General features: G+C 42.7%; 2 protein-coding genes and 1 long non-coding RNA gene across 3 annotated transcripts; 1 reads left to right on the top strand and 2 right to left on the bottom strand.

The window, feature by feature from the left end:
* Nucleotides 1-1,689: 1,689 nt before the first annotated feature.
* On the bottom strand, nt 1,690-10,467 carry anapc2.L (anaphase promoting complex subunit 2 L homeolog). Its single transcript, XM_018229343.2, has 13 exons — nt 10,228-10,467; nt 6,989-7,611; nt 6,607-6,739; nt 6,130-6,304; nt 5,594-5,713; nt 5,191-5,308; nt 4,610-4,788; nt 4,235-4,376; nt 3,912-3,987; nt 3,181-3,384; nt 2,832-2,961; nt 2,450-2,685; nt 1,690-2,329 (listed from the first exon to the last, which is right to left on the bottom strand). The coding sequence occupies exons 1-13, from the start codon at nt 10,309-10,311 to the stop codon at nt 2,117-2,119; spliced, it is 2,433 nt and encodes an 810-aa protein (XP_018084832.1). The 5' UTR covers nt 10,312-10,467; the 3' UTR covers nt 1,690-2,116.
* Nucleotides 10,468-10,578: 111 nt separating this feature from the next.
* On the top strand, nt 10,579-12,083 carry ssna1.L (Sjogren syndrome nuclear autoantigen 1 L homeolog). Its single transcript, NM_001092328.1, is given in 3 exon segments — nt 10,579-10,658; nt 11,112-11,311; nt 11,757-12,083. Coding segments are annotated over 3 exon segments (351 nt in total). The 5' UTR covers nt 10,579-10,606; the 3' UTR covers nt 11,856-12,083.
* Nucleotides 12,084-17,586: 5,503 nt separating this feature from the next.
* Nucleotides 17,587-22,642, bottom strand: LOC121396847. The gene is made up of 2 exons (XR_005963179.1): nt 21,523-22,642; nt 17,587-20,409 (listed from the first exon to the last, which is right to left on the bottom strand). It is a non-coding gene; the product is annotated as an uncharacterized LOC121396847 (long non-coding RNA).

Here is a 22,642-nt window from a genome sequence, read left to right as displayed (position 1 = left end):
TAAAGCAGATTTTGTTTGCAGTGCAATATGTAATAATAGCGCAGCCACTGATAGCGGGCAGCTTGCTAAAATCACTCTCTATTGCATGTTCTGGGGCAGATATGGTATATATTGGGGCAAAACAGGAAACAAAGGGTTTTTTATGACTTTGTTGTCGTATGCAGTAGAACAAGGCCAAATACACATTGTGTTTTGGTTATGGCCTGGTGCAGCCAAGGCAGCATTCAAACTGGAGAGCACAGGGGTCTCCTCATAGAAATACTGTGCCACCAGCATCCGTTGCCACTGCTCACCCACTTTCATGTAGGCTGTGCTGTTTCAATAGGCCGCTTTGGCTAGTGGGTATGTCCCTTTCTAAAAGATTAATTTTGCTAGTGTATCCAATCAGCAAGCCCAGCACAAAGGCCCCCAGAAGTAAAAGAGGCAGAAATCTCTTACCTTCTGGGTAAAACTCTTCTGTGCAAATTGCAATTCCAACCAATTTCTGTATTTTCCTACAAAAAAGTCCCAAAAGTAAGCATTTAAATTCCCATTCAAAGGGACGTTCAGCTCTATTATTACTATCTTATAGACGGATATAATCTGAGCAACTGTCAGGAGACAATTATCATGTAACCCCCTCCTTTTTTAACAACACTTTTCAGTGTTTATACAACTTTAGACAGTACAGGTTTCTACAATACAAATAAATGTTTCATTCTTACTTTTAATAAAATTTTACGAGTCTGTGTATGTTGTATGGGGTGCAAATGTTTGAGAGAGAGAATCTGATAAACAACATTTATTTGTACATTATAGAGACAAAGGGTGTAGGAAAAGCCTTGGAGAGTGCTGTTCCATGATTTACGTGCTCAAAGTACTGTATCCAGTGCATATGTCAATAAAACTAATGCTGTGAGACCAAGGGGAGAGAGAGAGGGAAAGAGACATACGAGGATAACAACAAAGGAAGGAGCACAGTTTTTGTTTGCAGAGTACGATCAGTAACTGGAAAGACTTACAGGCAATTCTGTGTATCTCAGAGGCAGATTTCTGTTTCAGAGTATAGCAGTCCAATTGGTCACACAAATCAAGTCTTTTCCTACCTATTTACTACAGACATCGCTCCTTCCCTTACTCTTCCTGGCAGTACAAAGCAGTAATCATCCACACTGTGTCCACAGCACTAAGGAGATATGCTGGCCACTATTAAGCATCCTCCTGTCTTCCGGTGGGCAGATTTAAGATAAAGACAAAACAGAATTAACACTCCAGCAAATCCTATTATTCAAGTTTTAAGCTCAAAAGCTAAAAGCTTCTCATGCTTTTTTAATTATAAGGAAGGAGAGCATATCCAGATTGCACTGCTCTGCAGCAACCACATCTCCACCTGTATAAAATGGGTGAAAGAAATTTTTCAGTATAAAAATAAAAACTGGGTAAGTAGATAGGAAATAAAAAATGTATCTAATATAGTTAGTTAGACAGAAATTTAATGTATAAAGGCTGGAGCCAGAACCCTACTTCCTGCTTCTCCGCTCTATTGGTTTCCAGGCAGTAATCAATGAGAGACTTAAGGGGGGCTACATGGGTCACAACTAGGGTTGCCACCGTTTCTGGAAAAAAATACCAGCCTTCCTGTATATTTAGATTATTTTTTTTTTTTAGATTTTTTCCCTATTAATAACATTGGTGTCAAGCATCATTTTTACTGGTCAAGTTGGTAAAATACTGGCCAGGTGGCAACCCTAGTCACAACTGTTTGCTTTTAAATCTGAGCTGCAAACTCACTGAACAATTATGTTCCATGTGGCCCCCCTTCAAGTCACTGACTAATTCCGAGTAAGTCCATTTTGCACATACCATCTATTTACCCAGTTTTTATTTCTACACTGAACTGTTCCTTTAATAGTGGAATGGAGGTGTGAAGAAGACATCCCAACACCTGCTTCCCCCCAGTTCCTGGGTAAATCCACAGGTCTTAAAATAGGATTTTTGTGATGTTTCTGTGAAGTTATACATCCCCTCTGGAGCAAAAGGAGGGAAGGTGAAGTCTTCACTGCCCTCATCTGTACACGATACAGAACCAGGAGGTATAAGGTGGGTATGTTTGTGGGTGTAGCAGAACCACAAATTATTAGCTGGAGTTCTTCGGCAGTCGATAGACACCTCCAGAGTAAACCAACTGGTGATCACTAACTTTCTTCTGCAGGAAGCTTTGCAGTTCCTGAATATCGATCTCTGTGACCACGGGACCAGTCATGACAAACATTTTGAGCATGGTGTGAATCCGTTCCAGGGGCAAGCTCTCCAAGTTAGTCAGCATGGCCTGGATATAAGTCCAAAACAGCTACAAAAATAAGTAAAAAAAAAGGAAAAGTGAATTAAGTGTTGGGTAGATTTCTTGTCTTTACTTCACAGTAGAGCTTTTCCTCACTTTCCTATATTAAACTGCTCTTCCCATATCTACCTGCATCTCTTCCTCCTTCTGGTCAGCCTGTGACGCCATGGCAGAATCACCCTCCTCGTCACTGTCTATTAACACCACTTTCTCAGCCCGATCCTTTTGCTCTTCCTCGATCACTGTGAATGTGCCTGGAGGATCCTCACGGAGGACGCCATGTTGAAGCCAGAAGGTCATTTTCTTCTTAAGAGAAACTACAGGGACCTTCAGGACTTCACTTAGTTCATCTAGAGTCCACATGCCTAGGGAAATGAACAGATCAGAAAAAAACACAATTTATCCTAAACAATAGAATACCATATAAACCAAATATCCCGTGATTCAATGCCCACACCATATTTGCATCACAGGGCAAACATAATACAGCATTACATTTATGGGGACATACTTTTATTCTGGAAATGCAAGATAATGGCTGCGTGCACAGGAGACACTGGGAAAGACAGGGTCCGGTCAGCCAGTTCCACATCCAGAACCACTAACCCAAGGTGGTGCTTCCAGTTCAGAGTGCGCATGGCCTGTAAATATAAATGTGCATTCTACTTCCTTGGTTGAACCGTGTAGAGCAGTGACACAGGCAACTTTTACATGTGTACAGCTAAGAAACAGCTGGAGTTCTGGAGTTCCAGCCCCTTCCCATTCAGACAAGCTCAGCTGCAGTGTCACAGATTGCTGATGCCTGGACTGAGGCCTATGCGGATACATGCCATTATTTACAGACCCACTAAAACACTAACCTTCAGTTTCTCATATTTCTTGGTGTATATATCCATGGCTTCTTTTATCTCATCGGGAAGCTCTAATTTCTCTTCTTTCAGTGCCGGCCAAAACTCACTGGACAGAATCACAGCAACTACATTAAATGGTGGCCGTTCTTCCTCTGGCAACTTCTCCTCCTCATCACGTATGTTAGTGTTAATTCTGCGGGAGTCTGCCATGTCCTTAAAAATATTATTAAATGTTAAATGAGAGAGATATAGATCACTGGAGATGTTTAATGGAACATTTAAAAAAACAGTAACATCAAAAAATGAAATTGTTTTCAAGTAATAGAAATATAATGCAGTGTTGCCCTGCACTAGTATAACTGCTGTGTTTGCTTCAGAAACATTACTATTGTTTAAATAAGCTGCTGTGTAGCAATGTGGCAGCTATTCAAAGGAGAAAAGGCTCAAGTTACACAGCAGATAGAAGATAAGCTCTGTAGAACATTATGCTGTTATCCATTATTTATCCTGTGCCATATAGCCGTTTTTCAATTTCCTCCATTGCTTCTCAGCAGCTTGTTTATATGAACTATAGTAGTGTTTCTGAAGCAAACACATCAGTTTTACCAGTGCAGGGCAACACTGCATGATATTTTCATTACTTTAAAACACTTTCAGTTTTTAGTGTTACTGTTCCTTTAAAGTGGAATTCAGTGTATGTAAAGTGTCACAGGCTATGCACCAGATCTCACCAGGCTTACCTTCAGCATAACCTCGCAGTAGTGCATCTGGGCCTCTCCAAACCTCAGCTTGAGCAGTTCCACATTGCGAATTTCTCTGGTGATGTGAATAGAATTAATATTCATAAATCTGACACCTTATTGATAACTTTCCATTTTAACTGGCCTGATAAACATACTACTTTGGTCAAAAAAATCAAGGAACTAAGCATATGTTTTGTGCATGATTGACACATGCCAGCTGTTTACTATTGGATGCCAGCTGTTTATAATATTGGACAATATTAGCTATTTGCCCTGTCTAATATACAGATCTGGAGATGAATATTGCAATGACATAATACCTTTCTGAACTGTAATTGAATTGGTGAAGGAGCCTTTCAGCAAGGAGGGTGCGGTACTCATTAATAAAAAGCTCTTTGCTGCCGTAGATACTGACCAGGAGGCTGATGATGTCAGAAGATCTACGCTTTGAGCTGCTTTTGCCTGGGAATGGGGAAGGAAAAGAACAGGGAGACTGTAAAGAAAGCAAGACAATAGGAAGGGGTAACAATACTAAGGTACTAAATGTATGCAGGTAAATATACGGATGAGTGAAAGAAATTTGGAAACTAGAAGACTTTTTAGTCATTTTTCTGCTGAGGAAATGACAAGGTTTAGACAGTTTAAAGACTTGAAGGTGCAGGAAAATTATAGATTTATTAGACATTTTGCTTTACCTGGGTCAGCATCTACAGGATCTGGCATCCAATCCTCCGCTTCAGACACATCATCATCGCTCTCCTGCCCATTCTCCAAGACAGGGTCTGCCTTGGAAAGCTCATTAGCCAGGTCGGCAGAACCTTCTGCATCCCCAGTTAACCCAGCAACAATCTGCCGGACAGTATCCTCTCTTGTCCTAGCAGGGATACAGCAAGAGTTTTCATTTATTTTAAGCAGTGAAATAATCACAAAAACATGTCATATTAGTATGAGTAAAGATCAATGCCAACACATGAACAGGACAGTCATTTGTTTAACTACACGTTACAAGGCAGTTGTGCATCTAGATGTAAAGTAATTATTCTTCAATTGGTATTGTATGGTAATTGTATGGTCGTTTTTATCTGAATAATTACAAAGAGTTTTGTTCTTTATACTAAGGCTTCTGATAACAAGAAAACAATGATATTGTACAAATAATAAAGAGCAAGTTTCACTGGCTGCAGCTTTTACTTTGGTTAATACATTACTTACAAAAAGTATCATTGAGAAATTAGTGTCTAGGACATGCTGTATCATACAAAATTCATATCAGTACCTCAAATACTTCCTTATGGGCTCACAAGCAACCTCAAGAATAACCATAGAAGGATCCAACTCTCGCAATGCTTTAATGGCCGATATATACAGGGTGATAATGTCAGATGTATTCACTCCTAATAAACAAAAACAATTAATTCTAACACAGGTCTGGGACAACGTTCAAACAGTACTAAAAAGAGAAGCCCTAAAAAACCAATATATAGCATATATTATAATATATAAATAAGTACATGTCATTCACAGTACCAGTAGGAGACTAACAATAGAGCTAGAACAAATTATGATGAGCACATCAATCTCGGACTGTTATAAGGACATCAGTCTTGAACATATGGCACTTTTCCCCCAGAAAATAAAGAGGATTACTATACAAAAGATTTTTTTAAAAAAGCACTGACCGGGGTGCAGCAGTCGGGTTTCCAGAGCGTTCTTCAGTGAAGTTAGCAGCTGCTGCCTCTGATTTGTTCTCTCCAAGCAAAACTTTAAATCTTCAATGGCAGGCTTGGATTCTGGAAAGTCTAAAATGAAGAAAGTTATCCCAGAGTTTGTGTCTCTTTTTAATGTTCGTAGACATTTGCTGTAGTGATGTGTAAGCTGGCCCAAAACCCACAGGACCCGATGGTTGAGTGGGATTGGGCCAAAAAACACACATCATTGGCCGATTGTGGATGGGCCCAAAATCTACCCTCGTGCACCCAGCTTGCGATCTCCCACTTCCTCCTCTGGCGTTCACTATTTATAAATGCACACCTTCTTTGCCCTGCCACTTCAGTGACATCAGAGATGGGCAGGTTGGGTGCGGTTATAAAAATAGCAAAGGCTTGATGGACCAGGTAGGATTGGAGTGGGTGGATTCTGGTTGGGTGCAGTTCTACTTTTTGTCAACCCACACATCACTAATCTGATAGATAGCTTCCATATGAGGATCAGTCACCTCTGATTATGTTGAAGAGCTCCTCAATGCGCATACTGGCATAGAGACGGTAGAAGAAACGTTGTACATGGCAGCGCCAGCGTTTCAGGGTACAGCTGGTCTCTGGCGTAGTGGGTGGGACGGTTCCATCCTGCAGGAATACCTTGCTGAGCCAACCAATCACCTTCTCGATCCACTGGCAAAAATGTGTAACCACAAGGTGAAACCCCTACACTGACCTTAATGGTCATATCCCCATATGTAAAAAAAAAGTTATTAAGTTTGCCCAAGAGCAGTAACCCATAGCAAACAAACATAGGTTTACTTTTAAATAAGTGACCAGTAAATGTTGCCTGCTGATTGGTTGCTATGGGTTACTGCTCCTGGGCATACTTAATGCTTTTTATTGCTTAACACCCCTCTTACGGCCAAGTAAAACCTGGTCTCCACTTACAGTGACATCTGCCCTGAGAAACTACATATTATATTCAGTTTTACCTCCTGAAATTCACCAAGGAAGGATCTCTCATACTCCCCACGGCATTTCTTTTCCATCCTCTCCTCGATCATCTTATGCAAAATGGTGGTGACTGCATCTGAGCAGACTCTCTCCAGCAGATTTAGCCTGTGACTACAGAAATGCAACAAATTCAGCCCCTTCCACATACTATTGGTACATTGGGGAAACAGAACATCATTCAAAACCGGTAGCTTCCTACAAAGCCTTGTCCTTACAATCTAAGAACTACAGATCCACCATACGGATTTATCTATATCTGACACTAGAGGAATTTACAAGTCAAAAACTATACATTTTATTTGTATCTTGTGCCAAGTTCATGCCATCATGGAGTCCCCTGTGCACCTAAAAACTACTTACAAAATATTGCTGAGTTGCTGAAACTGTTCCATAGCACAGAGGCACCAACACTGATCTCTGTTGCTCTGACAGCCAGGACACTCTGCATCATCTCCTCCTCTGTCGTCTGAGTCGCTCTCACGCTCATTCTCATTCATGCTGCTGTCACAGTCACTGCCGCTGTCATCTGCTTTCTTCTTCTGTTTCATGTAAATCTTAAATGTGCGACTGTAGAACTGCTGGATCATGTCCTGGAAGTTCTTAGAGGTGGAAAAGAAAAGGATGGCCTTGAACATGGTGTAGACTTTGTCCCGCAGCATCTGAGAGTCCGAGGAGACCAGCAAACCTGTGTCTATCCATCTCCCAAGAATATCCAGGCTTCGCAGATAGGGGTCCAAACGGGACATGAGGAGGCGAAACGCATCCAGTAAAAGCACAACACATTGCTCCTCTTCTACAGCATTTTCATGCTGGTTGATGCCATTCCAGAACTCTGGGGCAATGTTTCGCTGAAGGTCCATTTGCAAAACTTCGGTAAACCATTCTTCTACCATGGAATGCAGGTCATAGAGGTGCAAGACTTCTAGAGCGGTTTTAAGATCAGCTTCGACTACAGACTCACCCGTAGTTGGTCTTGGTGCTGCCTGCGTAACCAAATAAGTAAAACATTATAACAGTGGGAATAAACAGATGCCCATACAAAAGCCTGGAGGGTGGATATTCAACTGTTAGGTAGGCTGGTGCCCATTAAAGGAAAACTATACCCCCCAAACAATGTAGGTCTCTATTAAAAGATACTGAGTAAAACAGCTCATGTGTAAAACCCTCCTTCATGTAAATGAACCATTATCATAATAATATACTTTTTTAGTAGTATGTGCCATTGAGTAATCATAAATAGAAAATTGCCATTGTAAAAAATAAGGGCCGCCCCCTGAGATCGTAAGATTCACTGTGTACACATACAAACCACATGTAAGGTCACATGAGCCAATTAACAGACAGAGTTCTGCCTTTTGCTTCCTCACTTCTTCCTGTTACAGTTAGTGTTGTAGTATTTCTGGTCAGGTGATCTCTGAGGCAGCACAGATAGAGTCACGAAATGGTGGTTCAAGGCAAGAGATGTAAAAGGGCAATATTTATGTAAATATATATTCCAGTTTGGTAAGATTCTTTAATATGTCATTCAATTTGATATAAACTATCTGTTGCTTAAGTATTCATTTTGGGGGTATAGTTTTCCTTTAAAAAGGAAAAAGGCAGCTCTTCAGTTGTCCAATGTCAGTACTGGGAGCATCAGCAAATGGGGTGCAGCAGGTGGTTACAGGTCCTTATGTAAAACTCTTTGTCAAGATTATGGCACTTCTAGATGCATGTGACTTTAGGTGTGGCTATCAGGGGTCACGAAACTCAGCCTCTCACACACCTTGCACACTAACACGTCAGCACCCCAAACACCATCCATCATCCAGAAAACTAATTCACTGCCACCATCTATCATTAACAGGCGAGAGAAACTATGTTGCCATTCCCCTGCTTTTTCTAACATATAAGCAATACACCAATGCATTAAACTCTCTCTTACTATAGTCAGGGTTAGTTCAACAAGTACTCCAGCAGCCAAAGGGTTAATTAACACACACACACACACACACACAGACTAATGTTTCCATTCAGCAAGCAGAGAGCTAAGGCTAAGGGCAGAGACACACGCTGCTATTTAGGGAGATTAGTTGCCCAGCGACAAATCGCTTCTTCTTTAGGCAACTTATCTCCATGAACTGCCTTCCCGCCGGGCTAGAATGTAAATCGCTAGCGGGATGGCACTCAGAACACTTCATTTTCCAAAGTTGGGTGACTTTGGAAAGCCAAAACGATCCCAGTGCCATCCTGTATTATTATATTTATATTCTAGCCGACGGGAAGGCCGTTCGGGGGGGTTTTGTCGCCCGTAGAATTGTTTTGTCGCTGGGCAACTAATCTCCCGAAATAGCAGCGTGTTTCTCTGCCCTAACAGTTACACACTTTATGTTCTTTATCATGTTGTTACTACTATCATATCACAATGATACATCCATCATGTCTGACGTTTATCATTATTTACTTAACATATTACATCTTCTGAGTGTGCACTGTATTATCCTGTCCCTGCACTGTGCTGTCCTGTCCTGTCTTGCAGGAGTTGTATATTTTTGCACTTGCACTTTTTGTCTGTTGTCCGGTATATCTATGTTGTGTGTAGCACCATGGTCCTTGAGGAACGTTGTTTCGTTTCACTGTGTACTGTACAAACGTATATGGATGAAATGACAATAAACTCACTCTTGACTTGACTTGACACTTTGGGCTAGGGTGGTTTAGAGCATCAAAGACAAACTTGTTACATGTTATATTTACTATTATAAAAAGGTATAACAGTGGAAATTAACTAAAAGATGGTACAAAAAAACATTATTAAAATATACAATCACAAACAATTGAAAAATAAGGGGAAAACATAGAAACCTATACTTTTACTCAAATATATAGAATTCCTGGCCCTGGAGCCAAGGGGAAACCCCTAATTTTGTAGTCAATTATAAGAAATAAATGGTGTTGCTTTTACCTGGTGCTAAAAATTAATATTATCTTTAAAAATAGCCCCTTTATAGGAGCTCCCTATAGAAGTTCTCTGGTCTCTGTATGTGTTTCAAATGAGGCGTGTCCCTGCCAGAAGCACAGTGGGAGGGGACAGCCAATCACAGCCCTGCAGTCACACAAGCACAGACAGGCTTCAGTTCCCTATCAGGTCCTACTAGCTGCTGATTGGTTCCTGTCCTACAGTGCAGTGAGCTGAGTGCACAGCCTGGGAATTCAGGGAGCAGCAAGTGGAAGCGGAGTGATTCACAGAGCAGAAGATAGAGAGAATAGAGCAACACCTTAAAGATTACATAGGGTTTTTGCTGAAATATTCAATAAATCAGCCTGAAACACTACTTAAAAAAAAGCACTACAATTCCTCTATATCTAAATGAGCATAATGCACTGGTACATTCTTATTTTTTACACAAAATGTCTCCATTAATGGGGTCCATTGACACAGCAGAGGGAGTTGGGGTAAGTGTCTGGCTGTGACAGTGCTGGGTGGGGGGTGGCAAAGGAAAGTCTGAGGTGAGGAGACTGAACACAGAAGGCGGGCTACCTGTACCAGACTAAGGGGTGTCTATGCCAGTTCTGGGGTAAGGAGAAGGCTGCGAGTGGACGTTTCAGTCACTACTCACCAGGCCCAAGGCGGAGGTCGGTACAAGGCCGACGCTCAAGGTGTTCCAAGCAGCAGAAAGTTCCTCCAGGCTGCACTCAGACATCCCGCCGGCTGAGGAAAGAACTGGCGCCTACTAGTGACGTCACCGTGGGCCATTAGTAATGACAGTGACAAGCGACAGGGACGCGAATTCCCGTAACTATGGAGACCAGAGCCGCGCTGAGGATAGTGCCGCGCCGTGACGCACGCCTAGCGCTGTAAAGGCTGGTCACATGGGCAGATTCCCCGGCGCTCATAGGCTAAGGAGGTTAATGAATGTACAAGTGAGAAGTAGCTGCCGGAAGTGGAGGATTTAGCGGGTCAGTGGCCCGGGAGTTGGTGGCTGAGCGCGGGGCAACATGAGCCAGCAGGGAGCTGCCCTTCAGACTTACAACAACGAGCTGGTCAAGTGTAAGAACCCACTTTGTTATACTCTGTGTTCCACGCTGAACACATTCCCTATGGGTGTCATACCGACCCCCCTTTATTACAACTCATTTTCTCTGTATCACACTGTACCTCAAATATACTATTTCATGTGTGTCACACTGTACCCAAAGTCTGCTCTCCACTCCTTGTATCAGCTGTACCCCCAAATCTGTTAACCAACGGTATCCCCCCCCAACTGTATCCTCCCCCAACTGTATATATCCCCCAAATCTGATAACCAACTGTATCTCCCCCAACTGTATCTCCCCCAACTGTATCAGCCATTTCCTGTGTGCGTTAGACTATAGCCCCATAAAAAATCATACTACCCAACACCTGTGCATTAGACTGCACCCCCAAACATACCAGTTTGCCACTGAGTGTCAGACAGCATTCACCTCTCACCCCTAACTTTAGTGTGATGCTTTGGGGCAGGTATAGAAGATTTGTGCAGCAAGAGAGATGAGTTAAATCGGCAGATTCAGCAGGAGGAGGAAGAGAAACACAAGCTGCAGAATGACATCCGAATCCTGACTGAGAAGCTGTCCAGAGTCAATGAGAACCTGGCAAGGAAGATGGCTTCCCGGAACGAGTTTGACAAAACCATTGCTGAGACAGAAGCAGCTTACATGAAGGTATTATACTTACAGGCTGTGGCCCTGCTCACGTGGGCCTTCCTATAGGGTGGGCCTGCCCTTTAACCTATCAACACACTGTGTTGTGGGTCCCCTGCCTTAGTAGGATCACACTCGTTATCAAGTAAAGTTGAATCCCAATTTCATGGTTTCCTGGCATTGTTCCATTCAGGAATTCGGGGTAGATTTTGCTTCTGAATTTGTTGGGGACATAGAACTTACAACCTCAACCAATGGCACACTAGTGCATTTTTTTTCTGAAAATGGCAATGAGGGAGGATGATTAGGGTTCCTGTGCAGTAATGTAATGATTAGTACTGGGGTGCTCATGCAACAGACCAAAGAGAGGGGGGCCTTTCTGGGGAGGGGGGTAAGTGGCTGAAGGTATGTTATATGCTTGAAACATTGGACATGCTCTGACAATGGGAATCTCTTTTCTCTACAGATTTTGGAAAGTTCTCAGACATTACTAAATGTCCTGAAGAGAGAAGCCGGAAATCTGGGGAAAGCCACAGACTTGCGAGGAAATGCCACAAACAGCTAATAATCCTGAAAGTGCTGTTCGTTACACCTTTCCATCCCAATCCTTGCTGTGCATTATGGGAAACGCTGGGACCTCACTTGGTACCATTTCAAGAATCGGTACCAGGTTGTATTTTGATATATATTCACTTTAATAAAGATAATAGGATTAGAACTTTTTATTTGGATGTTAACAGAATGTGGAAAATTACATTTTATATAGTTTTGTGAATAAACCTGCTTCTTGCAATATTTATATATCGCTTCCTTTGTTACCCTAGCTTTCCCCTCTCTAGCTTCTCACCCCACAGCATGAATACAAGGATGGATATAGATATATATATATATATATATATATATATATATATATATATATATATATATATATATTATATACATACATATACATACAACCCCAATTCCAAATACTGCCTGACAGAGCAAAAGCCTCAAATCCAGAACCTCACAATTAAATGCTGCCTTCCAAAGCTGCACCCAACAATCCAAAACGTGCCTTTCCAACAGTCTCTCATTCAAGCAGCAGCCTCCAATTACAGCACAAAACTAGAACCTTTAATCCAGTTCCTACTCCAAGCACTGCCTTCCCAATGATCCATTTCATGTTGTAGACTTTCTCCATTTCCTAAAAGGTATTTTAGAATTAAATTATTGCCCCTATTAAGCCTCCATTACAAGGCACTGGGCTTGTTTTGTTCATTAGCTTTACTGTGGATTTAGTTATTTGCAGAGACCTTCTGAGTCTTCATAAGCTTCATGGCTGATATTGGTACTTCTTTGTTCCTTAAACTGCAAATCAAGGGGTTTAGCATAAGAGAAGTTATTGTGTTATGGGAATAAAGGCGAGTTGGGCCGCAAGTACATGATGGATGCTGATCCATAAAACAGGGTGACTGGAGTCAGGTGACACACAGGTGGAATAGGCTTTTCCTCTGCTTCTTACTAAGTTCATTGTCAGGAGAGTGGAAAGGAACTGCCTATAAGAGAAAAGGATTAATAGAAAGGGCACAAGAAGGATGGCGACATAAATACTGACATTGAATTGAAACTTCAATATGGGACATATCAGTACATGCTAACTTCAGAACTGGTGGTATGTCACAAAAGAAATTATCAATGACATTACGGCCACGGAAGAGATGTGTGAAGATAAATGTGGTCTGTTCTAATGAGACCAGAAATCCAGGAGGAAGCAGAAAACTGGAGGCACTGCCTGCAATTCATGACTGTCAAATAAGGCAGAGGTTGGCAGATGGCAGTGAAGCGGTCGTAAGCCATGACAGCTTAAAGGAGGAACTTGGTGGTGCCAAGTGTCAGAAACATGTACATCTGTATGGAACAGCCAAGGAATGAGATGCTCTTGTCCTCAGACAGTAGATTGGCCAGAATCTTGGACAATGTAACAGAGAAATAAATCAACTCCAGCACCGAGAGGTTAAAGATAAAGAAATTCAATGGGGCGTGGAGCGAAGAACTCCCACAAATGATGGTTACAACTGGCCCATTACCTACTAGAATGATCAGGTAAATGCAGAGAAATAGCAAGAAAAATGGAAGATGAATATCAGTGAAGACTGAAAAGCCAAGAATGACAAAATATATCACTGAGGCGCCATTCATCATCAGTCAGCGGTCAGTCTATGAAACAACTGCAACTGCTGACTCTGTGACTGACCTGCAACAGAATGTCTTATTAAATGTCTGCATGCAAGTAGTCGTGTAGTTATGGTTAGTCAGCACAATGGGAAGCTATAATGCATATAGCATGCTCACATTTATGGGTGGTGCTCTATCTGGGAACCTTTCTGCAATCCTTGGTATCCGTAATCCATATACTCATAGAAAATCAGATGGCACACACAGAAGTATTAGTGCTAAATGGTTGAAGATATGGGAAGATTGAGGGTCCCAGGACTGAGATGAGTACCAGTTCCCAATGCCTGCAATGTGCACAGAAACAGAACCAACACTGAGGGTATTATGGTCTGTCAGATTTAGCTGGGGTGGGTTCTTGGGGTCAGATTTTAGCCATTATTAGCTATGGAGGTGACAGCTACGGTCTGTAATGTCAATGCCGGGGGAAGAGATGGAATCTCAGTCTGTTAATATTTCCCTTTATATCAGGTAGAGAAGATTAGGAAATACAAGTGACAAATCCCCAGTGACCTGCACGAGAAATAGACTGTCTCTCATAGGAACGTGGATATTTAAGGAATCCCTTGTGCACCACTGATACATATATATCCATTATATACTATGATGGGTTTATTCAGGTTAAAACAGCCCTAGAAACTGCACCAGTTGGAAGGGAGACAATATTCTGGTGCCATAACAGGCGTAACAGGTTCACTCATTTACATACAGAGCAGTAAGCACTTGTGCACTATAATGGTCACAATTTGCATAAAGGTACATCAATACACACTCCTGCCTCTACTGAGGAATAGTGCATCTATTGCCAGTGCCACAGGGAACTCTAAAGCAAATGAATGAGAGGCAAACACCATTTCTACAAGGTGATGGCACCCCCAATCTGAATGTGCTACATGCAAGTTGCACCCAATTTGTGGCAAAACACACTTTGTATCGGTCTGGGTGCTTTGAGTGCTATTGCCCTAATGGAACTGACAGCATGGCCTCGGTTATGCTTGAATTTGGGGAAAACATTTGTGGGTAAAAAAAAATGAAGGTTTGTGCTGATTGTGATGTAGCAAAACCATACTGGTTCATGTTGCCCATGTTTATAAGATGGTGGTTTGTGTAATACATAGCTTTAGCTGTCTCCATGTGGTCTAGTTCCCCTTTGTGCCACGTCTATGCTTAGAACATGGATTTGGGGTAATTTCCCAACACAAGAGCAATTGGCAAAGGGCAATTTTGGATGCAAATCATCCTGTTTTTTTAACTAAATTTCTTATTTTCTATCTCTAGTATTTCCCTATGGTCTCTGGTAGAACACCCACAGTTTGCCTGCTTTGGAAAGTCTATAAGTATAATTTATGACCAGGCTGGACCCACAGTGAAACAGAATGCTTATGGATCTGGCCCCCAGACCCTGCAGAGCTGACCTGGGCTATTTGGATTTCAGGTACTAACACTGGGGGGTCAATGAATACAATGGTCCAGTGATTTATAATAATAATAATATTATAATATAATGCAAAATGAAAAACAGAAGATTGCAGTAATGCAGAAAACTATTCTGTTTATTGTAACCAGTGCTGTCACCAACTTGTACCAAATGATCTCTTCCCTTCTGGGCAGTCTGGCAAGGTGTGGGTTAACAGCCTGGTACAAAGTAAAGATGCCACTGATATCGTATAAAAATGATCTTTCGTCTTAATGGACAATCGATCCGGAAACCTTGATGTATCATGTGGTGATGTTGCGCAATCCCCCGGAAATAACGTCACAGCAGTCGTTCTTAGCTGGGGTCCAGTATTCTGCCTCCCTCTACAATGGCCAGTGGTTTATTATACACCAAGACAAAAGGTGGTCTTACAATATATCCAATCAATGAGCATGTTATGCTATGAATCAATTGGTGGAACCAGCACACAGACACATGTCCATAGAAGAGGGGGGGAAGTAGACTTCCCTAGGCAAACAAAAGACACCAGGACAAAAGGCACTTCCCCCGGTAATATACATATACACAGACACAGTGATTTTAGCATGGCTTGTACTGATCAATAGTACACCTTTGTTCAGTGGTCCGTATTCCTCAATCCCAACCGGCGCCATACCCGGCATGCTGCAGTCATGCCTGATGAACACAAATCGGATGGGAATCGGAATGATCGGGCGACTGTGCAAAGGTCGGACGCTTATCCCGCATCGGTGGCGGCCATATGGCGAAATATGAAAAATTTCCACGTCACCACACTTGCTGTATTTATAAGTGAATGCAGAACTATCTGTTTTGCTAAAACATGGAAATCAGAACCAATAAAAAACAAATACAAAGAATGTCAGTAAAGAACAAAGTCATCCAGTTATTAACTCAGGGGCGTAACTACAGAGGAAGCAGACCCTGCAGCTACAGAGGGGCCCAGGAGGTATAGGGGGCCCCACGATGCCCATAATGAGTGATTTCAATATATATTGATAAAACAAGACAATCTCTGGCCCAAAAAATTTATTTGCTGTGGGGCTCCACTGTATTAACCATTTAGTAACCAGTTATTACCTGTAGAACTTACTTAGACTGTAAGATCTACAGGAACTCCTTCCCACTGTGTCTCTTACCACATAGCAATTAAGCTCTTTATTCTGATTTAAACCGTGTATATTCATTGTGTGATTTGTCTCCCTTGTGTATACTTTAATACTTATATATATTGAACTTTTATGCACTTTACAGCGATGCAACTCTTTATAAATAAAGTTTTCACATTGGTGCCACTTATCTGTAACCCCTGGTGTTGCCTCCATGAATCCCAGTACATTTGTAATCCGTTAATCTTTATCCATTATCCATATGATATTCTCAGGGAGTGCAGTGTCCAGTAGTTAGTCCTGGTCTCCTTTTGGGTAGAAGTGGGCCAGAATTTAGCTGGGTGACTGAGCCTAACGGGCACTGTAAACTGGGGTCTAACCTACTCTGCTCAGAGAAGGGACCTGACTAATGAACCTTCTGCTTCTTCGGAGTCCCTAACTGGCCCTCAATCTGTAACAGCTACAGTGAGGCCTATTGGAACAGGAACCTGAGGGGACTAAATGGCGAGTGAAGTCCTTCCCTGACTGACACTCACTCACACACTAAGTGGAAACGGCAGTTGCTACAGCCTTGTACCCCAGTCTCCCACTGCTAGGGTTGCCACCTGCCTGGTAAAAATGAAGCTTGACCCCAATGTTATTAAAAGGGGGAAATGTATAAAAATATAGGAAGGCTGGTATTTTTTTCAAGAAAAGGTGGCCTACTGCAGCTGCCAGACCTATTCCTGCTCTCTCCTTAGCTTCCTGCCTTGACTTCCTCTTTCCCAGCATCCCTTGCACAGTCACATGGCCTCAGCCTGACTGTTTCCCATTGCCTAACACTGCCCCCTGCAGGCTGGAGGTGACTATTGCAGCCTCCTCATTAGTCTGCCTATTAGACTATGTACACTATGGGGTAAATTTATCAAAGAGTGAAGTTCTGCCACTAGAGTGAAATTCCGCAGCTCTCAATTAATTTCTATGGGATTTTGAAAGGTGTATTTATCAATGGGTAGGGTTGCCACCCGGCCGGTATTTAACGGCCTAGCCGGTAAAATACCTGCCAAGGCCGGGGCCGGTAAATTTGTAATACGATCAAAAGGAGCCGGCCTGCCCCCTATCCCCTGCAACTTACCTTTTCTTCTGCCTCTTCTAGCGTCCGCGGGTCTCCGTTGCGTGGTCCCGCCCCTTTTGACGCATCACCCCGCCCCTTTTGACATCATGTCCCGCCCATTTGAGGCCCCGCCCCCAGCAGCAGGTAAAATTTTTATAAAAGGTGGCAACCCTATCAATGGGTGAAAGTGAAAGTTCACCCTTTGATAAATACGCCTATAAAAATCCCATAGAAATGAATGGAGAGTGGCGGAATTTCACTCTAGTGGCAGAACTTCACTATTAACTTCACTCTTTGATAAATATACCCCTTAGTCTCACTGGGTATGACTTTTGGGTGCAGTAGAGCTGACAATAAATTGGGTTTGACTTTGATTTGATTAATCCACACTAAAGTGTCCCTCAGGCAATAGAAAACTCCAGAGTGATATTTAGTCCATTCTTTATTATTGGGTGAGAATATTCTGGGTACATGAGTATAAAAGGTTGGATTCCTCCATGTGTCAGAGCCTTAGAATAATCTGAAAAGAAAGAAAAAGAGAAACTTTCCCCAAGGCCTGAGACATAAAGGACAAGTAAAGTCAGGGCATTGTCCCCTTCAGCTTTACTTTAACTTTTAGTATGTTATACAATGGCTAATTCTGAGCAACTTTTCAGTTGGTCCTCATTTTTTCTTTTTTATTACTTTTTAATTATTTGCCTTCTTCTGGCACTTTCCATCTTTGAAGTTCTAAAACGTCCCCATCTAAAAACAAATGCTCTGTAAGGCTACAAATGTATTGTTATTGTTTACTTTTTATTCCTCGTCTTTCTATTCAGGCCTCTCCTATTCATATTCCAGTCTATTATTCAAATCAATGTATGGTTGCTGGAGTATTTGGACCATAGCAACCAGACAGCTGAAATTGCAAACTGGAGAGCTGCTGAATAAAAAGCTAAATAAGTCATAAACCACAAATAATAAAAAATGAAAACCGATTACAAATTGCCTCAGAATATTAGTCTCTGCATTAAACTTACAGTATTTACCAGTTTTTAGGAGTTCTGATGATATCCCGGTGGCCAAATCAGCCGAACGAGAAGCACTTTCTCATAGAGACAACAAGAATGAGCTTCTGTTTGGCTGCTGTGAGCCCGGAGAGGTGCTGGTGGGACAACGACAACCAGCAGTCAGTGTTCTTTGTGCTCGCACGATGCCTCAAACATGAAAGCACTTTCCCCATATTTGTCTCCCAGGAATGTGCTTGGTTTAGGGTACCGCACCCACAGACTGGCAGCTAAAGTCCCCGGGGTGAGACTGATGCAGAGAGCCTGGCGCCCCAATCAGCCGAACAAGAAGCACTTTCTTGGCATGAAATAAGGCAGTGCCCCAGTTTGGCCGATCAGAGGGAGGTCTACAGACGTTTCCAGCAGAACTGACATGCCCATGGTGCCAACAACTTACCCACCCCTGTACCACCCTCCTTCCCATGCCCTAATGTCCCCATGTGCTATTCCTGCGCACACAGCAACCGAACTAGAGAGCACTTACTCACTGATACAAGGAGACAGCGCCCCAGTTTGGCCAATGTGTGAACACAGAGCAGGGCACTCGGGCATCATATGGGCACTTGTACAGGGCATCCAGCAGCTTATTACTGTATGTAGCACATAGAGATACAAGTATAAAGAGAAATGCACAAAGGCACAGACATGGTGCAGACACTGAGGCAGTTGTGAGACATTTTTATTTGCCCCTCACCCCAGCTCTCCAGCCGTCGGATTGTTTGTTGGCACAATAACCAAACTAGAAAGCACTTACTCCCACTGATAACAAGAGAGGGCCCCAGTCTGGCTACTGTGCTGACAATGATTAGGCACCCAGTAACACTCACCCATCTCCCTCTACTCACACTGTAATGGAACAACACCCAAGGCTGAAACTGAGGAGGGTGGTGAAGGAGCCAATTGGAACGAGAAAATGGGAGAGAATGGGGGGGAATGGGAGAGAATGGGGGGGAATGGGAGAGAATTAGGGGGAATGGGAGAAATGGGAGAGAATGAGGGGCAATGGGAGAGAATGGGGGGGGAATGGGAGAGAATGAGGGGGAATGGGAGGAATGGGAGAGAATGAGGGGAAATGGGAGAGAATGGGAGGAATGGGAGAGAATGAGGGGGAATGGGAGAGACTGGGGGGATGGGTACCGTAAGAGGGGCCCTTGGGAAGAATGAGCCAGTCTAAGAGCTGAAAAACTCAGGTAATGGAAAATAATCTGGTTTAACATTAGGAGAAATCCATATACGGCACATTGAGACCAGACTGAGCAGAACATTTATCTACACAACTCAGTCCAAGCCTGTGTCCCTCCAGTTATTCCACAAAGCCTCAGTATCCCCAGTTAAATGTACCCCAAGTCTTCCTCTCCCACTAAAATACACCCCCTAATCCTGTCACCCCAAGGTATTCCGCTATGCCTGATCCCCAGTGAAATGCACCCTCCCAAGCTGAACTCCCCCCAGTTAAATAAAGCTCCCAAGCCTGCCACCCCAAATTATTTCACCAATCCTGTGTCCCCCCAGTTGCATATGCATCCCAAAGCTGCCTCTATGCATAGCATCCCTATAGGGGGGACCATAGCAACACATGTTCCTGTATAGAGAGAGGACAGAGGAGAGGATTTGGTTAGCTGGGGGCAAGAGACAGGAAAAGCCAGTGACAGGGGCAAGAAGCTCAGGATAAAGGGCATCTAGAAAGGGAAGCTGGAGGTGCACAGGGTAATAGGAATAGAATGGAAAAAATAGCTAAAGAAATAGAACATAGTTACCCGGGGAGGGGTGGGGGTCGGTGACTTATAAATGATAGAGATAATTCCCAGTACAACCCAGTGTCCCCATGTGCTGCCCCCACCACACAAACATTGGCCGGCACAGTGGCCCAAACAAGAAAGCACTTTTCCCAATTATAACGCACAGAGAAAGTGCCCTGTTTAGGGTAATGTACCTACCAGTGTGGCAATACAACAGCGCCCCTTGTAAGCAAATACGGTTGCCACCTTTTCTGGAAGAAAATTACCTTCCTATATATTTATCATTTTTCCCTATTAATAACATTGGGATCAACTATAGATATAGACAGACAGATGTGTACAATGCCCAGAACAGTGGAACACAAGAGAAATCTCTATTATGTACAGCACAATACCAACTGCATTGCTTACAGTAGAGGGGAACCTCCCAAAATGCTTCCAGTGGATAAACATAGAGAAACCCTGAAAAACAAACAAAGGTGACTTTACCTACAATATGGAACCTCCCTCCTCCCATATGTATAAATACAAATATACAGAGAAGGAATGTTCTGGGCACACAATAAGCTATACCCTCATACTGTACTGTCTAAGGGAATCAATATGGCACCTCCTCCTCCCATATGTATAAATACAAATATACAGAGAAGGAATGTTCTGGGCACACAATAAGCTATACCCTCATACTGTACTGTCTAAGGGAATCAATATGGCACCTCCTCCTCCCATATGTATAAATACAAATATACAGAGAAGAAATGTTCTGGGCACACAATAAGCTATACCCTCATACTGTACTGTCTAAGGGAATCAATATGGCACCTTCTCTTCCCATATGTATAAATACAATTATACAATTCTGGGCACACAATAAGCTATACCCTCATACTGTACTGTCTAAGGGAATCAATATGGCACCTCCTCCCATATGTATAAATACAAATATACAGAGAAGGAATGTTCTGGGCACACAATAAGCTATACCCTCATACTGTACTGTCTAAGGGAATCAATATGGCACCTCCTCCCATATGTATAAATACAAATATACAGAGAAGGAATGTGTCTAAGGGAATCAATATGGCACCTCCTCCTCCCATATGTATAAATACAAATATACAGAGAAGGAATGTTCTGGGCACACAATAAGCTATACCCTCATACTGTACTGTCTAAGGGAATCAATATGGCACCTCCCTCCTCCCATATGTATAAATACAAATATACAGGGAAAGAATGTTCTGGGCACACAATAAGCTATATCCTCATACTGTACTGTCTAAGGGAATCAATATGGCACCTCCTCCTCCCATATGTATAAATACAAATATACAGAGAAGGAATGTTCTGGGCACACAATAAGCTATACCCTCATACTGTACTGTCTAAGGGAATCAATATGGCACCTCCTCCCATATGTATAAATACAAATATACAGAAAAGGAATATTCTGGGCATACACACCAGGCTACAGTACAATAAAGCAATAGGAACAAGAGTACATTACCAGCTGACCAATTACAGAGAAGACTGATGGACAGAGACAAAGAGAGGACAATTAACCCCCATTCTTACCTGACTTTATCTGTGTACAACTGTATTTGGCCTCCAGACTCTTATAATCCTCAAACCCCACCTTAGAAAATGCACAACCAATCAAGGTCATGGGCCAAAGGTTGAATATTTAGCAAATCAGTGTCAAGCCTATTGTTTCACTGTGGATGGGGGAGAGGGGCTGATTAAAGAGACCCCCTTGAAACCAAATGTTCAATTAAAATGGAGATTTCAATCTATTCATGGGGAAACTTGCATTCAAAAGAGCCTCCTTCAAACTATGGGGGGTATTTACACCCTGAGAGCTGAATAGTCTATTATCTGCTCTCTAATGAAGTTATCTGAGAGGCCCATGGTGTCCCAGTATTGGGGGGCCTCTCTGCATGGATTGGAATCATGGGGCCCTGGGGTATCACACTGCAATTGGAACACCCCTGCCAAAAAAAACTAAGTGTCACTTCAATCCTTGTATTTATATGGTCATGGAACTCCTCAGTAACTTAGAATATCCTTATATTTTACAACAGGGGGTACTTTATTCAATTTATATCCCAGAAGTGCCTGTATTTCTCTCTTGTTCTACAGTCTAAGGCAGGATCACAAACTCACAGTCATGCGTTTGGGCCTACTGGGGAGCCATTGTGTGGCCCTGGTCACCAAACCGTGCAGTGAGTTTGGACTGTAAATACCATTCCACTGGCAGTTTGGGTCTCTGTGGCTTGAAATGCCAGAACCTATTTTAAAACTCAGTCCAGACTTGTCCAATTGGATAATATCTGTTTGGCCTATGTGTTAATCAGTCAGAAAACACCAAGATCCCAGGTATTGGCATGTGCCTAATTCCAAGGGCCACAGGAACACACCTCATAGCAATATTTTAATATGTCCCCCACCTACTAATCAGGTGCTATCATTTGGGCCCGAATCTGTGCAGCAGAGGTTGGAGGTGCACATTGACCAGTATTGCTGTTGGATGCTCTGTGCCTAGGGCATATGGGAACAGTTGAAGAAGGCTAAGCTGTTTGCAGCCCACTATCTGCCTGGCTGTATGCATACCTCCCAACTGTCCCTTTTTCGGAGGGACAGTCCCTCTTTTGACAACTCAACCTGCAGTCCCTCATTTGTACTGGAAAGTCCCTCT

The sequence above is a fragment of the Xenopus laevis genome, chromosome 8L, assembly GCF_017654675.1.
Source record: "Xenopus laevis strain J_2021 chromosome 8L, Xenopus_laevis_v10.1, whole genome shotgun sequence".
Taxonomy (NCBI): domain Eukaryota; kingdom Metazoa; phylum Chordata; class Amphibia; order Anura; family Pipidae; genus Xenopus; species Xenopus laevis.
The sequence above is the reverse complement of the archived record's forward strand: the minus strand, read 5'-3'. Positions and strand labels throughout refer to the sequence as shown.